This window comes from Cololabis saira, chromosome 10, assembly GCF_033807715.1.
Source record: "Cololabis saira isolate AMF1-May2022 chromosome 10, fColSai1.1, whole genome shotgun sequence".
Classification (NCBI taxonomy): Eukaryota; Metazoa; Chordata; class Actinopteri; order Beloniformes; family Belonidae; genus Cololabis; species Cololabis saira.
In genome coordinates, this window is record NC_084596.1 from 27,500,901 (window position 1) to 27,522,950 (window position 22,050).

Here is a 22,050-nt window from a genome sequence, read left to right on the forward strand (position 1 = left end):
CAAAGGTCAATCTCACCAACCCTGTATTTGCAGGATGCATGGTGAGCTCCTCCCGCCAGTACCAATTACTATGCACATATTTCATGAATCCCAGCCAAGACAGAATCTAAACCAGCTTCATAATCTACGGAAGTGATTTTACTTCAAGAATTAACTGCTTATATGGATCTACAATTAATAGTGTACTATTGTAAAGATCAGCAATATACGTAAATGGTTATGGCATTAAGCTTACAGCTATGCTTATGTGAATTTTTAGTAAAAAAAAAAATGTTTACCACTATTATAAAAAAAATATAGGATTTAGGTGATATAATTCACAGAAAACGTTGGTTTCCTGATTGCGTGTTGCAGGTGCCAGGCAAACATAGAGGTTCTGGGTCTAGTCTAGACACATTTTGCATTATTCAGTGGAATTAAAGCAATTCATTGCACAGTGTTGGAACTGCTGATGATGGGTTTTTGATTTGACCTCTTGGCAGAAAGGATGAAAGGTTAGAGGAAAGGAATGACTGCTAAGTGTACTTGCATTGATTTTGTGCTCCCCCATTATTCCTTTAGCTGCCACTCACAATAGATGAAGTGATTTCTGGCTTGCTGGGGTAGCAATCAATGAGCAGGGAAGAGGACATAGTTTTTGCAGACAGATGGGCAAAAAGAAAAAAAAAGAGAAAACACTGAAGCCCTTATTCTTATTCAAAGGAAAGGTACTGAATGTCTCATGCATGGGAGCATGTGATCCTGCATATACAGAAAAAAAAGTGGATAAAAACGTGTGCTGCAGTCAGATACTGAACGTAAAATGAATGAATTGTGTATACGATGTACGTACATCTACATGTACCTATTGATTTATCTGCACAAAAGCTGAAGGGAGGGGAGAAAAAAAATTACTTCACAAAATGATTCCATGTTGCCAGAAAATAGCTAACAACAACCCAGTGCAAAATTGTTAATTATCATCTGCACACAATTATTGAGGTTTAGAGAGCTGCCGGTAGACAGATTTTCTGTCTCTACACCACCGCTACACAAAAGCGAGAGCTTTTCTGTGACCTTGTGCACATGTGGGTGTTCACAGGAGTCTTTACGTCTTGATCTGCAATTCATCCGTTTTTTTAATTTAACTAAAAATCCCTAGATTTCTTAAATAACAAGAAAAAAAAACATCTGGTGCTTGCACTTCAGTAAAATATGAGTCATACTAAAATATGTGTCTGTAAAGCTCATCATCTTGTTTTATTTTATTTTATTTTATTTTACTTGAGTGGGGCAGGTAACCTACTTTTAATTAAGCATCTTTTTGATCACCATCTATTAGGTACTAGCATTAGACCCTAATAAATAGCATATTAGCATATTAGAGGCTTCATTCTGTCATATGAGCCGAGTAAAATCAAACGCTTGCTAAAGCCAGTCAGAAGAAGAGTTGCAGCATCTTTCCCACTCAGAAAAACCTTGAAGGAATACTCACTTCATATCCGCTTCTCATGCAGCTGATGATATAGCATGATTTATGCTAATCTCTTTAGGAGCCACTGATGTTGACAGTGTTAGATGCTGAGCCACAAACACATCTGAAGCCCAGTCAGATAAATTCTCTCATGATCATAATATTGAGTCTCGCATGAACGCAGCTGCCTGGAAAAGTACGTTTCTCCTATTTCTAATCTTTGTTTGTTTAGCTAATTGGTGGGTGACTGCGTCATCACAAAACAAACAGATACATTATTCATTTTTCTCTTTTACTTATTAAGACACTCTGTCAACAGTGTTCATTTAATATCCTTGCAGTTTTGGTGTCAAAAACCGCCAAATCTGCAGCCTTCTTCTCTTCACTCTCTATTCATCACTGGCGACGGTATTTTTCACATCTATCATTGAAGCGATCCAAATATATCATATCCTTCACACAACGTGAAAAAATAAAACAGCAGTGTGGAGGAGGCACATCTCTGACACATGAGCTGTGTTTTTGAGGGTGTTTTGGTTAAAGTAGTCATTTCAGTTCCGTGCCGATTTTTAACCAAATGCCCACATGCTACACCTTTTAGACTAAAAGCATAAGACACATTTGTAAGAGTTCAGGTTGCTGCTGCATTTCTTTTTTTTCTTTTTTTTTGCTATTGATCAACTGATTTACAATCACTGTTGAATCAGATCCTCACAGACATCAATCTCTCGCCTGCCAATTGTCTGAGGATGCAAGCCAAGTGAACTCAACGGAGCACAACAGATTTGTGAGCGTCGACTCCTGCAGAGCCTGCTGCATGAGACGTGGGGTCAACCCCTCTATTTTTCACACTACGCATCATCATTTGCAGGTCTATTTGAGCTCCGCTCGCCATCAGATGATTGTGTCGGTACGCTCAGAGCCTTTTGATAGTGAAAGGTTGAGCCAAGCTCGACAGCAAATCAATAAATTATGTACCCTTAGCATCGGTGTCGGTGGATAGAGAAAAAAAAAGTCTTTTGAGCTCAGTCTCAGAACATGAAAGGAACTGACATGGAAGGGGTGTTGGTGTAGTTTAACATCCTCAGACTTTGGTATGAAGACGCAATAAAGCGGTCACAGGGTTGAGTAAGATACATGATACAACTGGATTTATTTTTTTAGACACTACTATATATATTTGCTCAATAAAAACAAAGTTGTACTCTTTTGACTTATTATACGTGAGGCATTTTCAGTTCTTGGATGTTTTGACTATATGGAACCATCTGAAAAATGACATCATAATAGCCACCCTTAAAAAATGTTATATTAAACACTAGATTAAATATGAAATATTACACGTTTATCTTAGATTATTTGACTTTTGTATATTAAAGCTTTGGATTGTGGTGTTAAATGTCAATAGTTTGATTGAAACAACTTCTTCTGTTCTGTTGTCTTGGCAACATGTTGAACAAGGATATAATAAGAAGGGTATAATAAGAATAATTATTGATAACAGCACTGTAATAGCCTTGTAGTTTATATGAGACCCCAGGTGTTTATTCTAATGAGCTCTTATCACAAAATAGGCATGGAGTCGTGGACAATGGCAACAATGGCTGATTTTGCACTTTTGCCTGATTTGTCCCGGACTGCCTTTGGAGAGAGCACCGTTTTAGGGATCTGTTTGCTGAGAGCGACGAATAGCTGATCAGTCGTTTTCTAACCACAGAGTCGGGTGCTGTTGGAGCTGCATCTATCAAGGCCAACAAAAAGAAGTCGTGCCGTCCTGGCTCATTTACAGGTGCTCTCTGTGCCAGGCTTTTGCTCCCAATTATTGAGGTAATGTGGTTCTCTGCAGCAGAGTTTATTTTAGGAGGATATGCTTTGTGGATGTGGCGAAATTAGTTTCATCTAACTTCATATCTAACCATTTTCATTTGACCTCTTGAGAGCCTCATAGGACAGAGGACCAACTTTACCTGCATTAGTCTCAATTTTCCAGGCCTGTGCCTTGTTGATCTCCTTGTACTAACAATGCAAAATAATGTGTTTTATCTTTGCTGCACTTCAGTTATAATTACTTTCATTTGATTTTTTTCTCTCTTTCTTTCTCAAGTGCACCATGTCCAAAGGCAGACATGCAGAATGAGGATGCATTATTACATAGTAAGCATCACTTCCTTATATGGTAGTCGCTGGGCAGGGATTTATGCGTATTAATCAATAGTGGCAGCATGTGATTGATCGGCTTTCATAAACATACACAAAGTCGTGCACAGTTTTGTGAATCCAGACAAGGTTTTTAATAAAGAGGTGATTTATGTGAAAATCTAAGTACAGATTTACGGACGTTACATTAATTATTAATGATGCTCCGTATACAGAAAAAGCTCAAACACACACAAGAAAAAACATCTATACAATGTTTCGTTTAGATTATATTTTATTATTTTATTCTGTTTAATTTCCAGCAGTTAGTGCTGGGTTACAATGTTTCTAAGCATCCTCGTCGATATGTTAATATCCCTTGTTTTGGCCAGTGAGCTCAGAGGTCTGAGGGCTCAGATTCCCGCTGCATGCTGTGTATCTACAGCTTCAACCTTTAGCTTGTGTTGTTTTGACACCTAGAGTGTCAAAACATTCCCCGAAGTCAAAATGTGCAGTGGGCCAATTAAATTCTACACTAAGGCTGTGTGGTTATCAGGGCATAACCCCTGACTGAGACTATGTTTTGTAGTCAGCTGAAGTCTCTTTCCACGCCCAGCCTAGAGACAGACATGAGGCAAACTCAGCCGCTCCCTCGGAGGGTGGTCTGATCATTCTTATAGATCCTCACTGCAGGGGTTTCGCTCCATGAGCCAGGTCTGCCTCCGTCTGTGCTCTGGCTTAATGCTCGACATCATTCCCCAAAATCAACTCTCAAACGCCTATACATGAAAATGTCTATATGCAGCTTTTGCGCGAGTATGTCAGGCTCTCTGCCTTTCTCCTTCATGCTCCTAATCTACCTGTTTATCCTCTCCTTCTCAGCCTGTCTAACCGTTTCTATCTCTTTCTTTCAACTTGGGCGACTCGCGCTCTGCTGATCCCTGCATGTTCAGCTGCTAAATCCTAGCAGTTTGGCTGTTAAATTCGAGCAGTTAGTGGAACATGAAAGTACGGCTTTGCAGAGGGCTGGCTTTGATTATGATAACAAGAGAGCAAAATGTGTTGTCAGGCTCCCTTTTTTCAGCTTGAATCAAATAAATGTATCGAGGCCAATGTGGCGCTTTTGACGGGTGACAATATCACACTGAGAATCTTCTATCAAGGCATCTTGACACCAACATTTTGATTTTCTGTGTGGGTGGGGTGGGGTGTGCGGGGTATTGTTATTATTTTCCTTACATTGTAATGCTTTAATTTAGCTTAAACTTCCATCAGTTCTGTCTGAAGGAGGAGCTTAGAAGAGAGAAAGAGAGAAAAAAAATTATCCAATCTAGAACCTCAGCTGGATGACCAGGAACTGTGCCTTTATGACTTTTTTCACGCCCTGTGTCTTGCTGCTGCAGTCTGACCTCCAGTTTATTGCACTTCAGCTCTTCAATTCAATAAAGACAAACACAAGCAGATATCTCCCCCGCACACCTAAACAGTGTTTTGATCCAGGTCAGAGGTGCGACTGTGCGGTCGAAAGGCATCGGGGGTGGACACCCTCAAACATTCATTTGACACAGTTACAAACATGAGGTTATGTCCTTCACAAGCCCCCCCTTCATTTTGCTATTATCTATCTCACTGTTATAAGAGATACAGATTCATATAGTAATACTACTCACCTCAAAATACCCAATACACAGTCAGAGAACACTGAATTGCCCGTGATGAAGGAGTAATAAATGTGCTCTATATTAGTTGAAAACTATTTACCAAAGTCTTCTTTGTAAGGAAGTCGATGAAGCAGTCAGCACAGCTTGAGGTTTCTTGTGCAAGTCTCCAGAAGTGTTCACATCTGGGTTTATTCCAGTGCATCCAGTTGTTCCAGCCAGGTGTTGTCAAGTGCTGTCAGATTTCAATGTAAGCATGTTTAAACTGCTACTCAGATCGTTTCTGGTGTTCTTTTGGTTTCAAGGCTTTGGCTGCGTGACATAAAAGTCGGTCCAAAACTCTTGCTAAAACTTCGGAATCTTTTGAAGAGTAACAGTTTTGAAACTTCAGGGTTCCAGATGTTCCTTCGGTCTCTAGTGTTTTTCAGCATTCTCATGCTCATTCTTGCTGTTGTTACTTTTTAATTTCTGTTCGCCCTCTTTTGTTCCTTGTCAGTGACTATTGTCTGGTTTGTTGGCCAAACACCGGAAAATGAAGTTGCATATCTCACTTGTGTTGTTTTTATGATTTGAGTTGGTGTATCCGAGCTGGATTTGGGGAATTCTAAATGTTTGTTATTCCAGCTGCTTGTTAATGCCTCGTGTTACATCCTGTTCATGTGTGTTGGACTCCTTCAGATGCAATGGGGAATCCCTTAACAGCTTTTCCTGGAAACACGCTTGTGATGGCAAACCTACTGCCTTTATTGGTGCTTTAAACTTACTCTTGTGGGCTATGATCACAGTGTCTACTGGTAAGACTTCTTTCTTTTTTCCTGATCCCTCTGTCTTCTGCTGTTCCACTTGATGTCCCTCCACTTTATGCAGTCATTGATGTATTTTCTGTCATATCTGACACTCACTATTGGTATTTGCCATTATCACCTTGGTACAGTATGTGCCACAGTTGATGGTCACAGACTCAATTTGTAACTGGATTCCAGAGGTGCTTTCCACCGCTGAATTTAGTTCTCAGCTCATTGTTAGTGTTGTAGCTTGCCAAGCATTGCAGTATCCATGTGTGGGGCATTGAGGTGAGCTCAATAGAAGCTGCCCATTGGTTGGTCTTCCAAGATTTAGAGCTATAGTTCTCCTAAACTCTTGTTGGTACTTTGACCATTTTTTATTGTTTCTAAAATACATACATATATAGCATATATAGATAATCCTCAAACAAGACATCGTCCTCATGCTGTCATTCTATAGGCTGCAAAGGTGTTTTTTGTTTGTTTATTTTTGGTGTTGCAGCTCCGCCATCAACACCATATGTCTGGACAGCTGTTTTTTATGTTGAAAATTATAGGAAAAATAACCAAATTAGACAACAAAAAAAAGAAATAAACAGACTGTGTAGCTACTGTTAATGTTTATGAATTTCAATATATGGATTAGTAAATTTAACATGTATTGTTTAGACTGTAAATCACTTGAATCCTTCTGAGCCTTATTAAAGTGTTGTGTTAATTAACAAGATTGATCTAATTAATATGCAAGCTGCAGGCAACTATAGAGTGTGAATGCCAATTAAAAATGTAACCGGTACTATGATGTAAGTTCTTGCATGACTAATGTGAGAAAAGTTTGAGGGTGAGGGTCATTCTTCAGAAGTAGGTGTTATGATGCCGCTACCATACTTACATATTATAACACGCAAAGTAATTCTTTTTTTTTATGCAATGTTTCTTTTATTTCTGGCAGTTTCTCTTTTTGTGTTTCAGGAGGGGGGCAAAGAAACATAAGTGGGATGGAAATAAATAAAATGAAGAGATGTAACATGGTCACAAAGGGAAGAAACTGCAAAATCAACCATATGTCACAGAAGACACACAAAGCAAACAAAGTGCAGACAATCAACCAATTATTTGTGCAAAATTGATCAAAAATGACAAAAAAAAGACCAAAATTAGCCAAATGAGACAAAAAATAAGATATAAAATAAAACTAAATGAGAAACATAAAAGGCACAATGACAGAAACATTTTCTTTAAACATACTAGACCAAACATTTGATATAGAACAAACTATAAGAAGATCGGAGCGGTGGGATTATGGGTAAACAGAACATTCCTATGATAAATAAAAAGAGATGTAAATGTACAATTTTTATCATATTAGCTATGATCACTGCAACTATATTTAAATGATAAAACCCCATCAAAATACACTTTGAACACGATTTGATTACGGTGATTTTAAAGAATAAAAAAAAAAATTTGTTCTAGAACTGGTCAAATGTTTTAGCCTTGGAAAGTCTGAGCTGCTTCACTCCTGTCCGTTTCACCACCTGCACAGGCGAACTGTCAGACATGCTGGTCACTTCCACAATCACTTTAGCCGTGACGATTACACCGGTGAAGCCTGAGGGTGATGGGAAGTCTGATCTCACTGGATAAATGACACCGACTGTAAGATCATTGAGGGGGACCAAGAACATGTGATAAGTGCCTAATATGTGCCACAACAAAGTATGGAGCGTTTCCTGCCACATCTTGTCACATCACACCAATTTAAATCTGATTTTGTGACTTCACAGCTTAATTGAAGGGATTTCAGGTGTTTGATTACTCATGTGACAGACGGAAAAGCGTCTGTACACTGATACCAACCACCTTGTGGAAAAATCCTCCCCACAGCCGCCTCCACAGCGTGGTTCACACTCAGACGAGAGGGTAAGTGTGCCACCTAGTGGTCAGTGCTGTAATGACAGCATGACAGCCTCTTTGGAGGAAAGTGCTTGAATCATACATGAGTCACTTGAAACAATACATAATTTAAATCTTTTTCATGGCTACTTTGCAGTGATCTGAATAAGTCGTTTTGCATGTGGAAACAAACATGATGCGGGGCTCACATATTCACCAAAACAACCTAAATTCCATACATACCTGGACCTGGTTTGAGCTTTCCCAGGGCACGCCATGAGGTAATTACTTTGTCATGTGCATGGATAGGAACTAAAAAATCTTGCACATGCCACTTAGAATGATGAATCTCGTTGCCAAAGTCAGCAGGGGGTTAAGACATTTCTGCACTCCACATTCTTGGCGGCTGAAAGCATTATTCTGCACAGAACTCAAGATGGAACCAAGTGTCCTCAGACTCCCCGGGTGGAGGTTGAATACAGCCATTCAGGAGAAATTGTTTTCGCAGTATGACGAAAACTAATTACAAGCAATAAATTAATTTCACGCTACTGCCTTAGAATTAATTGCATCTTTACAGAAGTGACTGGAAATGATGGCTCAAGCGGTCCTGATAAGGGTGGACATACAAAGTGGTCTATTGAATTATGCGGCTTATCAGTGCAGTTGCTTTTCTGTTTATAAAGCAGGGAGGTCTTTTTTTTTCATATTTTCACATTTTCAAAGAAGTCATTGTCAGATGCTGCCATTCTATAGGCTGCTATAGTGCTTTCTTTTTTCTTTTGGGGGGGGGGGGTTGTCATGCAGCTCCCCCATCGCCATATATCAGGACAGCTGAGCACAGCTTTGTGCAGGGGGCAGAAATATTTCATTTAACAAGATCCATACAGGAATGTGAGAAACATGTGAAGTCAAGTGAGGTATGGAGCCATGTCAAAACTGTTTCAACCCTGGCTCTCAGTTTGATCTAATGTGATACATCTCACACCCGCTGAGCAGTGAGCGTCTATAAATACAGCGACTTCAGTGATTTTGCTGTTTTAAGAAATGTACATTCCCAAGTGTCAGCGCTGACTCATGCCATCAACTCTCACGAAGTCAGAAGTTCCTTAAAAGATCATCTGACCCCTATGAATTTGATTTATTGCATTTCTACACAGCTGTTTCAGCAAAGATTAGTAATTAGAAAGACACTTTATTGGTAAAAGAGGGGTAATAGAGCCGTGTTCTGGTGTTCCTCCTTTAGATATTTGGGTTAACCGCTCATTTTCATTATTTTGAGTTAAGTGACTTTTTCCAAGAGTCTCCTAATTGGCCCCTGTGGGATTTTGAACCCCCCCCCCCTCCAAAAAAAAAAGCCTTGATGTTCACAGCCTTGCATAATTGAGACAGCATTGTTTTAATCCGTGCTGAAAATTTTGTTGTATTTTTAACGAGACTCCTGGGTTTGATCGTCGCGATGACTGGTTTCATTTCAGGAATGAATTTCCCCCATTTTTCTGCTATCTCCTGTCATATTTAATGTTCACAGCCACTGTACTCCCAGTTTCTGGAGCATTCGCGGTTCATCGCTCTGATGCATCGTTTGCACTGCATCCGTCAAAGGTGATGAGATGTTTTGCAACCGCCCACTTTTTTCTTTTCTTATAGGATCTATTACTGGGAAATCCACAATCTACCAAAGTGTGAGTAAAAGGATGGCAATAGACTGTCAATACATGTTTTTATTATTCATTATTTATAGATGTGTGTGAATTATTTAGCACAAGGCTATTTTGCTTTCCACAAAATTGAATTAATTATTGTAATAATTCATTCATAATCAAGCTGGTTGACATATTTTATCTTAGAAACAGTACATTACTGTTGATTTATAGTTCCGGGATACTTAATTGCCATGGTCTATTTTCCTTTTTTTTTTAATCGTGTGACAGGTATTTCAATCTTATACCGAAACTTTGTAGTAAGATTTACAGCCCTGATGAGAACAAGATAACAGGGAAAGTGTGCACAAACTGGATCTGCACGTGACTGCAGGTAAACATTAACCTGTTTAGGAACACAGGGCCATTCACAGTGCCACACCTGTTTAGTCATAAATCAGGGTAGAGAGAGAAACTTGTCTCTTTCTGCAAAGCAGAATCAAAACATCAAGAGGAAGCTTTTATTTTATTTGTCCAAGCTGCATTAACGCTTACAGCTGCTTCAAACTAGTTCATATACTTTTACTAAGGTCAATATGTCAAATATGCTTATTGCATGTATTGTTTACCAGAGTAAATTAATATCTCTCAATTATACTGCATTGTTTGTACAACTGAACTGAACACATATTAGCTGGACTTTATTCTGTTTGAGGGACTTGAGGGACTTCTACTGAACCGTCTGGCTCGTCTGCCCCCTGGACGGTCTTGTTTGCAGCCAGCTGCAGGCAGCGCCACGCCTCTCTCCTCCCAATCACGCCCTTGTGTTGACTTTCACATGATCACTGTCAGATTGTTGCGTAACACCATCGACAGAGTACAGGGGCGACGCCCAGTCTGCAGCAAACACATTCCAGCACAGCCAGAAGAAAAATGACTGGCTGATGAAGAAGACTGAGCTGACTTCCGCTGGAAAATCACCGACAGTCGAATAACACTGTTATCTATACGACTGATTAACAAGAGCATGTCATTTTGCAGGAAATATTGTATACTAGACTTTCTTTTTTTTTTTTAAAGAAAAAGACTTTTGTGATTGCTCAGTTAAGATTTTTTTTTCTCTGTAAAATATATTATAAAAATTGACATCAGGCAGACAATTATAAAAATGCATTATTTACTATGAACACAGATTAATAAAAACCATAATACCAAAAATCTTATTAATACAAACCCTTGGAGCCCTTCTTTTCATAAATACCTCCATGAGCAAAACTGTAGCTCTAAAGGCAAATATCATGTTAATGGAATATTAAAGAGTTAAAACAAGACGAGATCTTTTATTAGCTGGTAAGGAATGTAAAGTTTTGTTTGGGACCAAAACATGACTCGAAACAATTTGAAGTTAGAGGAGAATGTGTGTTTGCAGAAAAATTAAGTACAATTAAACTAAACCTCTGACAAGTAGATCACTTAAGGGCTATTCTACTTTAGTAACAGTGTAGATAGCAGACACCCTGCGGTCATTGTAGGTTTGGAAGTGTGCAGTACACGTGTTCATACAGGCATCTCCTGCCACCACCGCACCAGTCAGTACAAGTCTACTACCGGGGTCCGACTACAGCTAATAGACACAAAATAGGGAGGTGCTGGCCTCTCTTCCCATAGAACTGAATCTGTACTAAAGTGAAATTCATGAGAAAAATACACAACTCCTACAACAAAATACACACCTCTAGGAAGCAGAAGCCATGCATTCGCCTTGTTTTGCATCTACTGACAGTAGTTTACATGACATTCTACAATCTAGACAACTGGGACGAGAAGATACCTGCACAAACAGCTTGTTTTATATACTTCCTGTACACTTACAGGGTAAAAATGACCAGTTTGTCTGTATCGATTCCATACAGACCATCACGTACTTTGATGTAGGTTGATATCCTTTAGTATGAAAACATATTATATTATTTTTTATAATACAGTAATATATATATATATATATATATATATATATATATATATATACACATATATCTCACACAAAACTACTTAATTTCACATCACTTTTGTCCCTAACAAAATTTACACTTTCTTATTATCTCAGAGTTGTTTTAACTTCAGAAAGTTCCTTAAACACACAGGAAAGCTGAACATAAATCATGTACAACCCATCTGCTAGTTCTCAGTGCAAAATACCAATAAGCAACAAAAAAAATGACAAGAGAATAAACAGCAAAAAAAGCAACACGCACACGCACACACACACACACACACACACACACACACACACACACACACACACACACACACACACACACACACACACACACACACACACACACACACACACACACACACACACACACGCTGACATCACCAGCATGCTCTTTTCCTCGTTCATGACAAACTGCACAACAGTCCATATCCCGGGCGTCAACAAACTACAGTGTAAAGAAAGCGGTTAATAAGGAGCATTTTTGTTCATGTCTTTTTGCACACGTCCGCGAGGCGATTGAACTTTGGGCCGAGCGTGTTTATAAAGTCGAGGTTGTTATCTTCTTCGTGGTCACTGCAGCATCCAACGGAGCCGGCGGCGGAGCCCGCCCCCTCATACCTGAAGGAGTGGATGATGTCGTCCGCGTATCGCCCGTCAGACTCATTTCCCATGTAGGAAAGCTTCTGTAAGACAAGAAGGGAGCGGGAGAGTGTTATTACTCTGTGTGGACCGAGCCTGGGCGATGAGGAGGGAGATACTGAGCCCTGTGGTGATATGAGGCAGCTCAGGATATGACTGGCAGCCAGATATTACACGGCGAACAAACAACTCACCGGTGCGTTACAGAAATAATATTTCTTACCAAGAAGTTGAGAAATATTAAAGTTTACAGAGGACACTATCCCTGCGTATAGAACAAGATTATATTACACATTGGAGATCCCTTACCTCCAGCAGATAAATCAAACATTATTAAGCCTCAGAGAACGAAAGCTCTAGACTTGTATAATTTTGCTTCTTTCTGCCTTTTTTTCTTGCCGATTTCCACTCCAAGACATACTATCGTCATAAAACCACGAAAAAAAACAAAACAGATAACAATGATGAAACAACATCCTCACCTGATCCAGATAAACCCCATTGGTTAGCCAGTTGTGATGATAAGCCGAGTCCTGGGTGACTCGCCGGTAGTCGAGGGTGGCGCCACTACCAGTGAACTGGTTTCCAAAATACTGCGTGTTGTACTGGTTGGTGTTGGTGTAGTCTTGCATTTCAGTGGTGGAAAGGCCCTGTTGAAAGCCTCCCCCGTGCATGCTCTGGCCTCCGATTGTGCTGAAACTCTTCTGTCCAGGCCACGCCACGTTCACGAGTGAACCCTTCACAGAGCCCTTGACCGTTTGCTGAAGGTCCGAGGGTAGGACAGGGATGCAATCCTGGGGAGCAAAATAAGCAGCGATTAAATTAATGAAGCAATGAAAACAACAAAAGAAGAAGAGTTTAAGACGATGTGCTTAGACGGTGCTTTCATGATCATGTCCTTACTACTTCATCGCCGGGGCCCTCTATGTTTGACGTGAGCAGGTTTCCACCGCTGTAACCAAGATCTTCGAATTCAGCTGTGTCTCTCGTCGTCAAGCAGAAAAACCCAAGGACTAAAACTGAAATAAAAAGACAGCAAAGTATGCTTTCTTCTCTTCTTTTGGAATACACGGCAGCATCCCAAGAGTGAGGATAACAACATTTCACATCACACCGTACCATCATATGGATCAATGTTCAGCTCCCAATAGATAATGCTTAAATTGCATGCTTGACTAGAAAAAAGTTAAAAAGGACTCACAGAGCAAGAGAAGGAGGAGTAGAGGCAGCAGCATGGCCAGTATACCCAGTGGCCCAAACGACACCGAGGACTCCTTGTCCATGCAGACTCCATCTCTGCACTGGCACAGCCGTACTTTCACTGTCTGTTCTCTGCCAGACCCCTGCAGGTCTGTGACCATAACCGGGACTTTGTAAAACCCACTAGGAAGCTCTTTCACCTGATGCAACGTAGCAGCTGTGCCTGAGGAGAAAAATGGTGGAAAGTGAAGAAACTTTCTGGCATACTTACAATAAAAAAAATACAAATAAATAAAAAATTTAAAAAAATTAAAACTTTCCAAAAGACAAAAAACCATTTGCCGTCTAGAGAACAAGGAAAACCCTCCACAGCTCAGCAGCTGTTTTTAGAGGGTGGAGCCAGCCCTCCTCCTGGGTGGGTTGTGTAAGGTTAAACAAATGCAGCATGATGTGGAGGTGTGGAAGATGTGGGTGGAGATGAAGAAACTGTAGTGATCTGGGTCTGTGAGTCACACTGCCCTTCACAGTTGAACGACTGGGTCGACCAATCACAACGACACGTGTTGTTACGCTGGTTAGTTAGATGTACAGGTAGGTTCAGGTCAGATGTTTAACATCCCGCCTTAAAAGACTCCATTTTCCATTTCAATAATATTTTGCATCATAAAGTATATTGGACGTAATAAAGTGCTCGTCTGTTGCCGTTTCAATGACCACGGTTGCTGATCGCAGGTTTGTAGTTTTTAAACTGAAATGAAGTGAATAAGTGGAGTTTGGGCTCAGCTGTGCCTTCTGCAGCCGTGCTACTACCTACCGTTGAGGTAGTTCATGGACCACACGTCCTCGTGGCCAGTTGCCACGCTGAAGCGGAAGGGGGCAGAATACGGTGTTTGGTCTCCGTCCTCAGCCACAATCACCGCAGATGCAAGGTTGGTGTCCTTATTCTCACACATGAACATTTCTGGGGCGACCCTGGGTTCATTGTCATTCTCATCCTCTATCACAAGGACGACTTTTCCCATCCCTGTCTTGGCGGCTGGAACACAGGAGGTATTGCGTTAGTTCACGTGCAAAACAAGTGTTGGCACGAAATCGGAATTAACTAGAAGGTAACTGCAAGTTAAGTTTTATTTCCGCTGAATTCTTGTAGGTCTCTGCCTTGGGAAAGTTCTCAAATTTACAACCATAGGGATAAGAGCCATTTCCTCTTCAGGTAACAGTCACGTTGCATCTTGTCCAAAGATGTTGTCAGATAAAACAAAGGTGTGGCTTCGAAAGAAAACAATGTTCAACATGTTCCTGAGGATTACTGGAGAAACAGACTATAAACCTGGCAAATATATGATTACAATTAGATGGCAGCAGAGTATTGAAGGCTGTGGATTACTTCATCAACAGTAACACGTTAGGGCATAATTCCAAAAGAGCTAAATAGACATGAACTCATACTCCTTCATGCTTAGGAGCCACTGTTTGTATCAGGGGGAGTGAAAAGCAACTAGAGGCAACTTACTGGCATCGACAGCCTTCACAGTTATGTTGTAAATTCCATCCTTGACGAAATGCGACTCTCTGTCGATTGTATTTGCAACCCTCAGCTCTCCCGTGTCTCTGTTGAGATTGATCCAAGCAGCGGGCTCGTCAACCTTGTAATACCTGAAACACAGACAGGAAGGCTGCATCATTCAGTCCGGCAGCCGAAGCCTGCCCTCCAGTGTTCCAGCGCAGTAAAAGAGCAGCTGGCACCAACACGACAGAGTAAAGCTCATTGCAGACAAGTTTGAGAACGAGGACTTACTTGATGCCTTCGCTGGTCTCGGTTTCGGGATCCACTGCTTTGTAGGTTCCTATTACGGTGCCGTTCGGTAAATTCTCTTTGATGGTTAAGCGCATTATTGGGGCAGTGAATTCTGGGCCTTCGTCGACATCGGTGACGGTGACGTCCACAGGGATGGACATCCACTGGCTGCTGGTGCCGCTGAGCTCAGCTTCATTGCGGGCCTGGATCTCAAGCTTTACATTTGGGTTCTTCTCGTGATCTAGGGGCTGGAACAGGCGTAAAAGACACACCAGTTACTTCTTTTTCTTTTTTTTTAATCCTCTAATTATTCCCTTCTCAAGTAAAATTGAATCAAATCTGCTCTTCCTTGCAATACCGATTAATAACTAGAGTACGACATCACACTCACTTTTGTGACATAAAGCAGGCCCTCGTTTGTTTTGGGGTCCGTGGCGATCCTGAAATTCCCGTTTTCGTTTCCTTTGGTGATGACAAATTTGGAAATCCAGTTGGGTGTGTTTATCAAGTCTTTATCTTCCACCGGGATCCTGAGGATCAGTTGTTCGCTTTCATTTTCTTTGACGGTGGCTTTAAGCTGGAAAGAAAAAGGAAACAGCCGTGTTACCCAACCGTGAACCAGTTGTTTTGTTTTGATTGTTACGTCTCCTAGGCACCTACGGAGCTGCTCTTGAAAGTCGGCGGGTTGTCGTTGATGTCCGTGAGAGAAATTGTCGCCGTCGCCGTATTTGTCAGACCCTGGGGTCTGCCACTCAAATCCTTGATCTGCACCAGCACCATGTACGTGTCCTTCACCTTAAGAAGAGCCGTAGCGAAACGTTAGAGGACACAAATGCACAACTGGAGCGCTGTATTTAAATAAACAGAGTGAATGATGAGCACGGTGATGACTCACCTCCCTGTCGAGACTTTTGGAGACCGTGGTTATGACGCCCGTCTGAGCGTTGATGGCGAACAGGTCTTTATTAGACAGAAGCTGGTAGTTGATCTTCACGTGTTCAGTGTCAGCTTTGTCCTTGTCCGTGGTGTTGACCTTGCCAACCACCGTCCCTGCGGGGCAGATGCTGGTCAGCGAGAGCATCTAAATCGATGAGCTTCGAGTACAGAAACATTTCCTGCTCCTCACCTGTGTCGCAGTGCTCCAGCACGGTGAACTGCAGCTGATCCACGAACTCCGGGGCATTGTCATTCATGTCGTCTACCTCTATCTCGATGTTCAGAGGATCATCTGTTGGCTGTCTCGTTGCTTTGTTGAAAACTTCGACCCTTAACTGTAAAAACAGAATTACAAATCAACCAATATGTTGTTTTTTTATGCTTTATTATGTATATCAAATATATTTCACGCATCAAAAATGTAAATGTCGGTGTGTGGAAACATGTTCCCTGTTTGGAATCGACTATTATTTATGGGTTTTATCGTTTCATTCAGTTCAGTTCAGGGATGTTTTGTGAATCCCCAAAGGGAGGCGTCCCCTTGGAAGCCAGTCCAGGCAGGCTTCTCAAACCTTGTCCTGCGTTCACCTGTCTGAAAGCTTCATTCCAGTCACTTATTTGCAGACGTGTCTCTCATGCTCCCTCTGATGTCTCTCGCCCGCCACGCTTGCTGTTGCTGCTCTTAAAATTCCCCCTCCTCCCCTGCTCCCACCTGTAGGGAACTGACTCTTTATGGGGTGGGATGTGGAGGGGGACGGATCAGGTTACGCTCATCAGCGTTCACTGACCGGTATTACCAGGACTAATATTACAAATATTTGATGGTAGAAACGGTAAATGGACTGTATTTATATAGTGATCAGTCTGCAGAGATTTCTTTTCCACCTGCTTTTTCTCTCCACACGCGAGGTCAGGGGTCAGGGGGTAAGAATGTCATAGTTACAGTGTGTGGCACGTGGATTCACTTTTAATCATGTTTTATTTACTTTGCATATTTTCTGCGGGTTTGATCTACAAGAAGAAGACATATTCTCTATGATAGTGCACTTGCGAATTGCAATGCAATTTTTTTTTTGCAATGCCATTTTTTTTTTTGAGGAATTGGTCCTTTGGGTAGCCAACTTTTTTTTTTACTATTATGTTACTTTATATAAAGAGGAAAGCTATTCAAATGATTGCTTAAATCATTCTGAAACAACTGAACAAGTGAGGTGGTTATCTCTGGCGTCTTGTGTGTGTGTGTGTGTTTTTGTTTTTTTTGATCGTTTGTTTTATTTCTATGAAACTATGGACCGTCTTACGAGATTCTCAGGGACACTTTACCCGCCACATGATTAATTCAAAAAGAAAATAATCACACTCACTCTAAACTTGGGAAACTCCTCGCGATCCACTGTTCTGTGCACTTTCAACATCCCGGTGTCGGGGATGACAGAGAACAGCCCGACGGGATGCTCGTCGACTCCAGGGCCGCTGATTTCGTAGAACACCTCACACTGGCACTTGACTACTGAATCGGACACAACCTGCGCAAGAATAGAGAGAAAATCTCAAACATACTCAAGTGAACAACATCAAAAGCAACATTCTCAGAGCTGTCACCTCGCAGCACTGAATCAAAGGATTAAAAACATGACTGCATTAAAACCTTTGATCGATCACAGTTTCACTATTTAGAAAGAGATTTGGGGGGGAAAAAAAGAAAGCATGCATGGAATTAAACACTGGGTCAGTATTACCTCAGCAGCTGTCCCTTATTATGCAAAACAAAAATAAGGTCCAAACTAGGCCGGATTATCCATATCCTGAACCGGGCGAGCGCCCAGGGGCACCAGCCAATGAGGGGGCACAAATCAAATGAGTAACTGGACCATATATGTCATATTTTGTTATTTTCTCTATATTTTACATTATATCATATGATATAATAAAAATACATGAAAATAATAATCATAATAATAAAATAAAAAGAACTGCATTTGAGTGGGTGTGCTGTTCCCTAACTTCACATCAGCTCATTCAGTAGGCCTGTTTGATTGTTTAGTCATATGCTGTAATAGTTTTGCATGTAGTCCTCAGACAGGCCATATCAAATCAAATCAAACTTTATTTATAAAGCATCTTTCATACATAAAATGCGACACAAAGTGCTGTACATAAAAAAAATAAACATAAAACGTATAAATGCCCTGAGATAAGACAATGATAAAACAGGATAAACTTAAGATTAATATAAAACAGAGTAGTAAGATCCAATAAAAATAGGGGTGAGCATAAAAAATGTAAAAGAGTTAAATGAGTCAGTTAAAAATATATGATGGAAATGATGCTAGTTAACATGTGGTGTTACATTGGCATGTGAGTTCATTCTGATTGGAGCATCAGTGTAGTACTGCGTTTGTAGACTCATGTCTATGTGTGGTGTTACTCTTAGTTGGTGGCTTGTCTTACATTTATTTGTAGTATAAGTGCTGAGCATGTACTTCATCATGTAAATCTATGGTATTTATAACCATAGTAAATTTCTCTTTTTTTTTACCGTAAAATGTGAGAGAGGGGGGGGCACTTCAAGTATGGTCAACCTGGGGAACCACACTGACTTAATCCGGGTCTGGGTCCATAGTGGTTTATTTGTGTGTCCCTGAGGTCTGACCCTTCACCGCCCTGAGATGACTAATGTTACATCTGATAAACACAGCAGGTATCAGCATGTATGGCACACAGCCTCAACTCAACCATGACCTACCGTCTCCAGGTCTTTGGGGAAGGGGCCCGAGTCGTTCTCCAGCAGGTAGAGCGGCGGGGGGCCCCAGCGGCGCTTGGAGCGCCTAAGGAGCCCTGTTCCTTTAGTCTGGGAAATCCAATCACCAAAAAAATAATTATTATTTTCATAAATTAGTTTCAAGAGCTATTCTGCAAACCCAAAATCTTAACAAAAATATTTGTCTTATTTCTAGTTAAAATGTCTCATTTTTTTTATTTTTTTTTTTTATTGTATTTTTATATTTTCAGCCACAAAAAGAGGGGTATACCTTAGATACATAGAACACAAACCCCCACAACTCAATTTCCAAAAAAAGAAAGAAAAAAAAAAAGTCAAAGTCCATACATACCAAAACATATTTCATAGTGCTATAATCATGCCAAATATACTAACCAAAAATTCTACTCAATGCACTAATTGAGAATACCAGATAGTACTACCCTATCTGTTCTATCAATGACTCTGAAATAATAATTAAATAGTTAAATAATATTCCTACCTACTTCTTGATGAAGGGGACTTATCAAAAAAAAAAAAAAGAAAAAAAAGTAGGAAACACTTAATGTCATTACTTTCTTATCCTAAGTTGGGGCTGGTCCGTTAAAGAACCAAAATGATATCCAAATATATACCCTCAAAACACAACGAAAACAAAACCAAAAAAACCTAACAAAACAAAACAGACATAAACGGTGGGAAAACCCCACTTAAAACAAACACGACAACAAAACAATACAAACCATTACACTCAGGTCTTATCATTGTCACTATGCCTTACAATTACCTACGGATTTCTTAAAATCAAATTCTGTATGAGATTGCCATATTTTTAAAAAGTCTGAGGATTTGTTACTTTACTCTTGTAGTAAATATTGTCAAGTGTAAGGTAGCCTACAAATGTAAGACCAATCCTCTTTCTGTAAATCAATATGGAGATCTTGTTCCCACCTACATCTTAAATTGTCTGTATTTATAACAGAACAGTCAACAAAAATATTATAGATCTTAGATATACTTTACTATAAAATGTCTCATTTTTAATAAAAAAAATCTCATTACACTTAAAACAAGACTCATCACTGGAAAAAAAACAACAATTTTCACCTGTTTCAAGTAGATTTTCACTTGAAATAAGTAGAAAAATCTGCCAGTGGAACAAGATTTTTTTTGCTTGTAATTAGAAGATAAATCTTGTCCCAATGGCAGATTTTTCTACTTATTTCAAGTTTCAAAATGTACTTGAAAAAGGTGAAAATTGTCAAATAACAAGTTATTTTTCTGCTAATGACTCTTGTTTTAAGTGTATTGACATTTTAACTAGAAATAAGACAAATATTCCTGGTAGGATTTGCAGTGTATATAATGCGTGACAGTGCAGCCTCACATCCGTGTCGTATATCGCAGGTATGTACAGGTGAACCTCCATCTCGGTCTGCTGTCCACTGTAGTCCTGCGCCCGCACAGAAAATGTCCGCCCTTTGGTCGTCACCCAGAGAGGACGCAGCGCGGCCACGGCTCCGCTGCTGTCAATGCTGAAGGTGGGGTCGCTCACCGTCAACCTCAGGGACTTGGAGTCGCACCCCACGGCCTCGACTGGGGGGGAGAAAGGGAAAAAAAGTTTTAAAAAAAAAGAAAGAAAGATAACAAGTGGGGGATCCACAAACTTGAGCGGATAAAGGCTGATTTATGGTTCCGCGTTGGTGTAACGCAGAACCATAATTCAGGCTTAAAAGTTTGGTTACCTTTGGTGATCAGGTATCCGGTAGGAATAGTTTCTGGCACCAGCACGTACTGAGAACCAGGAACATAACACGTCTCCACGTGGGACATTACCTGAAAAATCAAGACGATATTTCAGCCAGTTTGACATTTACGCACGTCTCGATTTAATGGGAGAAAAATATTGACCAAGTTACAGTACGAGGTGAACTTCAAAACGCTCGCCACATTTCCAGACACTGTTTACCGAAACTTGAACTACTCACCAACATTGAGCAAACGGTATAAATTAATACTTTGGCCATTTTTCCGTCTTTGAGGAGAAACCGACGGACTTTGTCCCGGTCCGAGGGAGAAAGAAGGATCCGTGTGAAGTTGCGCTCTCGGACTGCAAATGATGTGACTTCACTGCTCGCCTCTTGTCCTCTTCCTCTTATTAGGCGTAGAGTTATTATTCTGGTTTTCTCTCTGTCGCTTCGGTCAATGACTCAACGGATCTTTTGCACCTTTAGACACACCCAACAGGCATATGGACACCCGCCTTAGGTGGGTCTGAATTTAGGGCTTGGCAACTCAGAAAAAAGAAAAGTGTGCAACTTCACAACTGCATGTTCTCTTCTCGGCCAGCAGGGGGAGACATAGTCCGCTGTTTAGGCCTGTTGAGACACCTTTAGTAAGCTCGCTGGACATAACCCCATATATACAGCTGTATGAACGCTTTCTATAACTCTTACAGGTAGATTTCTCCAAAATGTGGGTTCATTCAATTGCAAGTTATTATCTAAACCCTTTAGAATAACTCTTCTTGATTTATTGAAGAGCTTTCCCAGTTGTGCAAAGACTTTGACCCTGACTTGCTCCTCCTCCTCTGCAGCTCCACTGAAGCGTTCTGGCAAGAGCCAGAGAAAAGTGCTCTTCACTGAACACCACAGGAATGTGAGCCTGAATGAAGCCTCATGTGGGGGAGGCTGTTCTCCCACAAGAGAACGCTCACTATCTCCATAAACCACTGATAAATGCAAGCCCGTGTCACGTAAAGCATGTATCATGGAATTAGTCCACCGAGTGACGGCCAGGGGCTTTGTTTAAAAGTGGCTTGGGAAGTCAGACTGTGTGGGGGCTACAACAGGAAAGGTGAGAAAAATGTCAGGAAGGCAGTGTTGTTGTGGGTCATGGGCGTGGACACGGGGATTGGAAGGGGATTGAGTTGGGAGTCTTCAGTAGTGATGAAAAAACAAACTCAGCAACTTCCCTTTCTTGAGTCAGTCTCAAGCTAAAATGAAAGTACTAAAGCTTCATTGTGCTTACAAACTGGGGTCTAACAACTGTAGTTGTGACACACTGTAAATGCCCTAAAATAAGTTATAAGCATTTTTATATTGCAGAAGTAATTATTCTGTTGAATAGTCCAAGTTGTGAAGAAA

The 22,050-nt window shown here is 40.7% G+C and overlaps 1 protein-coding gene across 1 annotated transcript; it reads right to left on the reverse strand.

Annotated features, from left to right (window-relative positions):
- Positions 1-10,731: 10,731 nt before the first annotated feature.
- Positions 10,732-21,173, reverse strand: dsc2l (desmocollin 2 like). Its single transcript, XM_061732357.1, has 16 exons — positions 20,893-21,173; positions 20,650-20,740; positions 20,292-20,500; positions 18,890-18,994; positions 17,508-17,669; positions 16,334-16,478; positions 16,103-16,257; positions 15,868-16,002; positions 15,599-15,784; positions 15,208-15,455; positions 14,923-15,065; positions 14,224-14,445; positions 13,411-13,632; positions 13,113-13,228; positions 12,692-13,003; positions 10,732-12,253 (listed from the first exon to the last, which is right to left on the reverse strand). The coding sequence occupies exons 1-16, from the start codon at positions 20,929-20,931 to the stop codon at positions 12,056-12,058; spliced, it is 2,688 nt and encodes an 895-aa protein (XP_061588341.1). The 5' UTR covers positions 20,932-21,173; the 3' UTR covers positions 10,732-12,055.
- Between the last annotated feature and the right edge of the window lie 877 nt (positions 21,174-22,050).

What these genes read in the sequence shown, in the direction of transcription:
- dsc2l (XM_061732357.1), bottom strand. Translation starts at nt 20,931, where the DNA reads ATGGCCAAAGTATTAATTTATACCGTTTGCTCAATGTTG. An exon ending in CGGATACCTGATCACCAAAG is followed by an intron (nt 20,501 to 20,649) that starts GTAACCAAACTT and finishes TCTCCCCCCCAG; the next exon opens with TCGAGGCCGTGGGGTGCGAC. An exon ending in ATGGGGTTTATCTGGATCAG is followed by an intron (nt 12,254 to 12,691) that starts GTGAGGATGTTG and finishes CTTGTCTTACAG; the next exon opens with AAGCTTTCCTACATGGGAAA.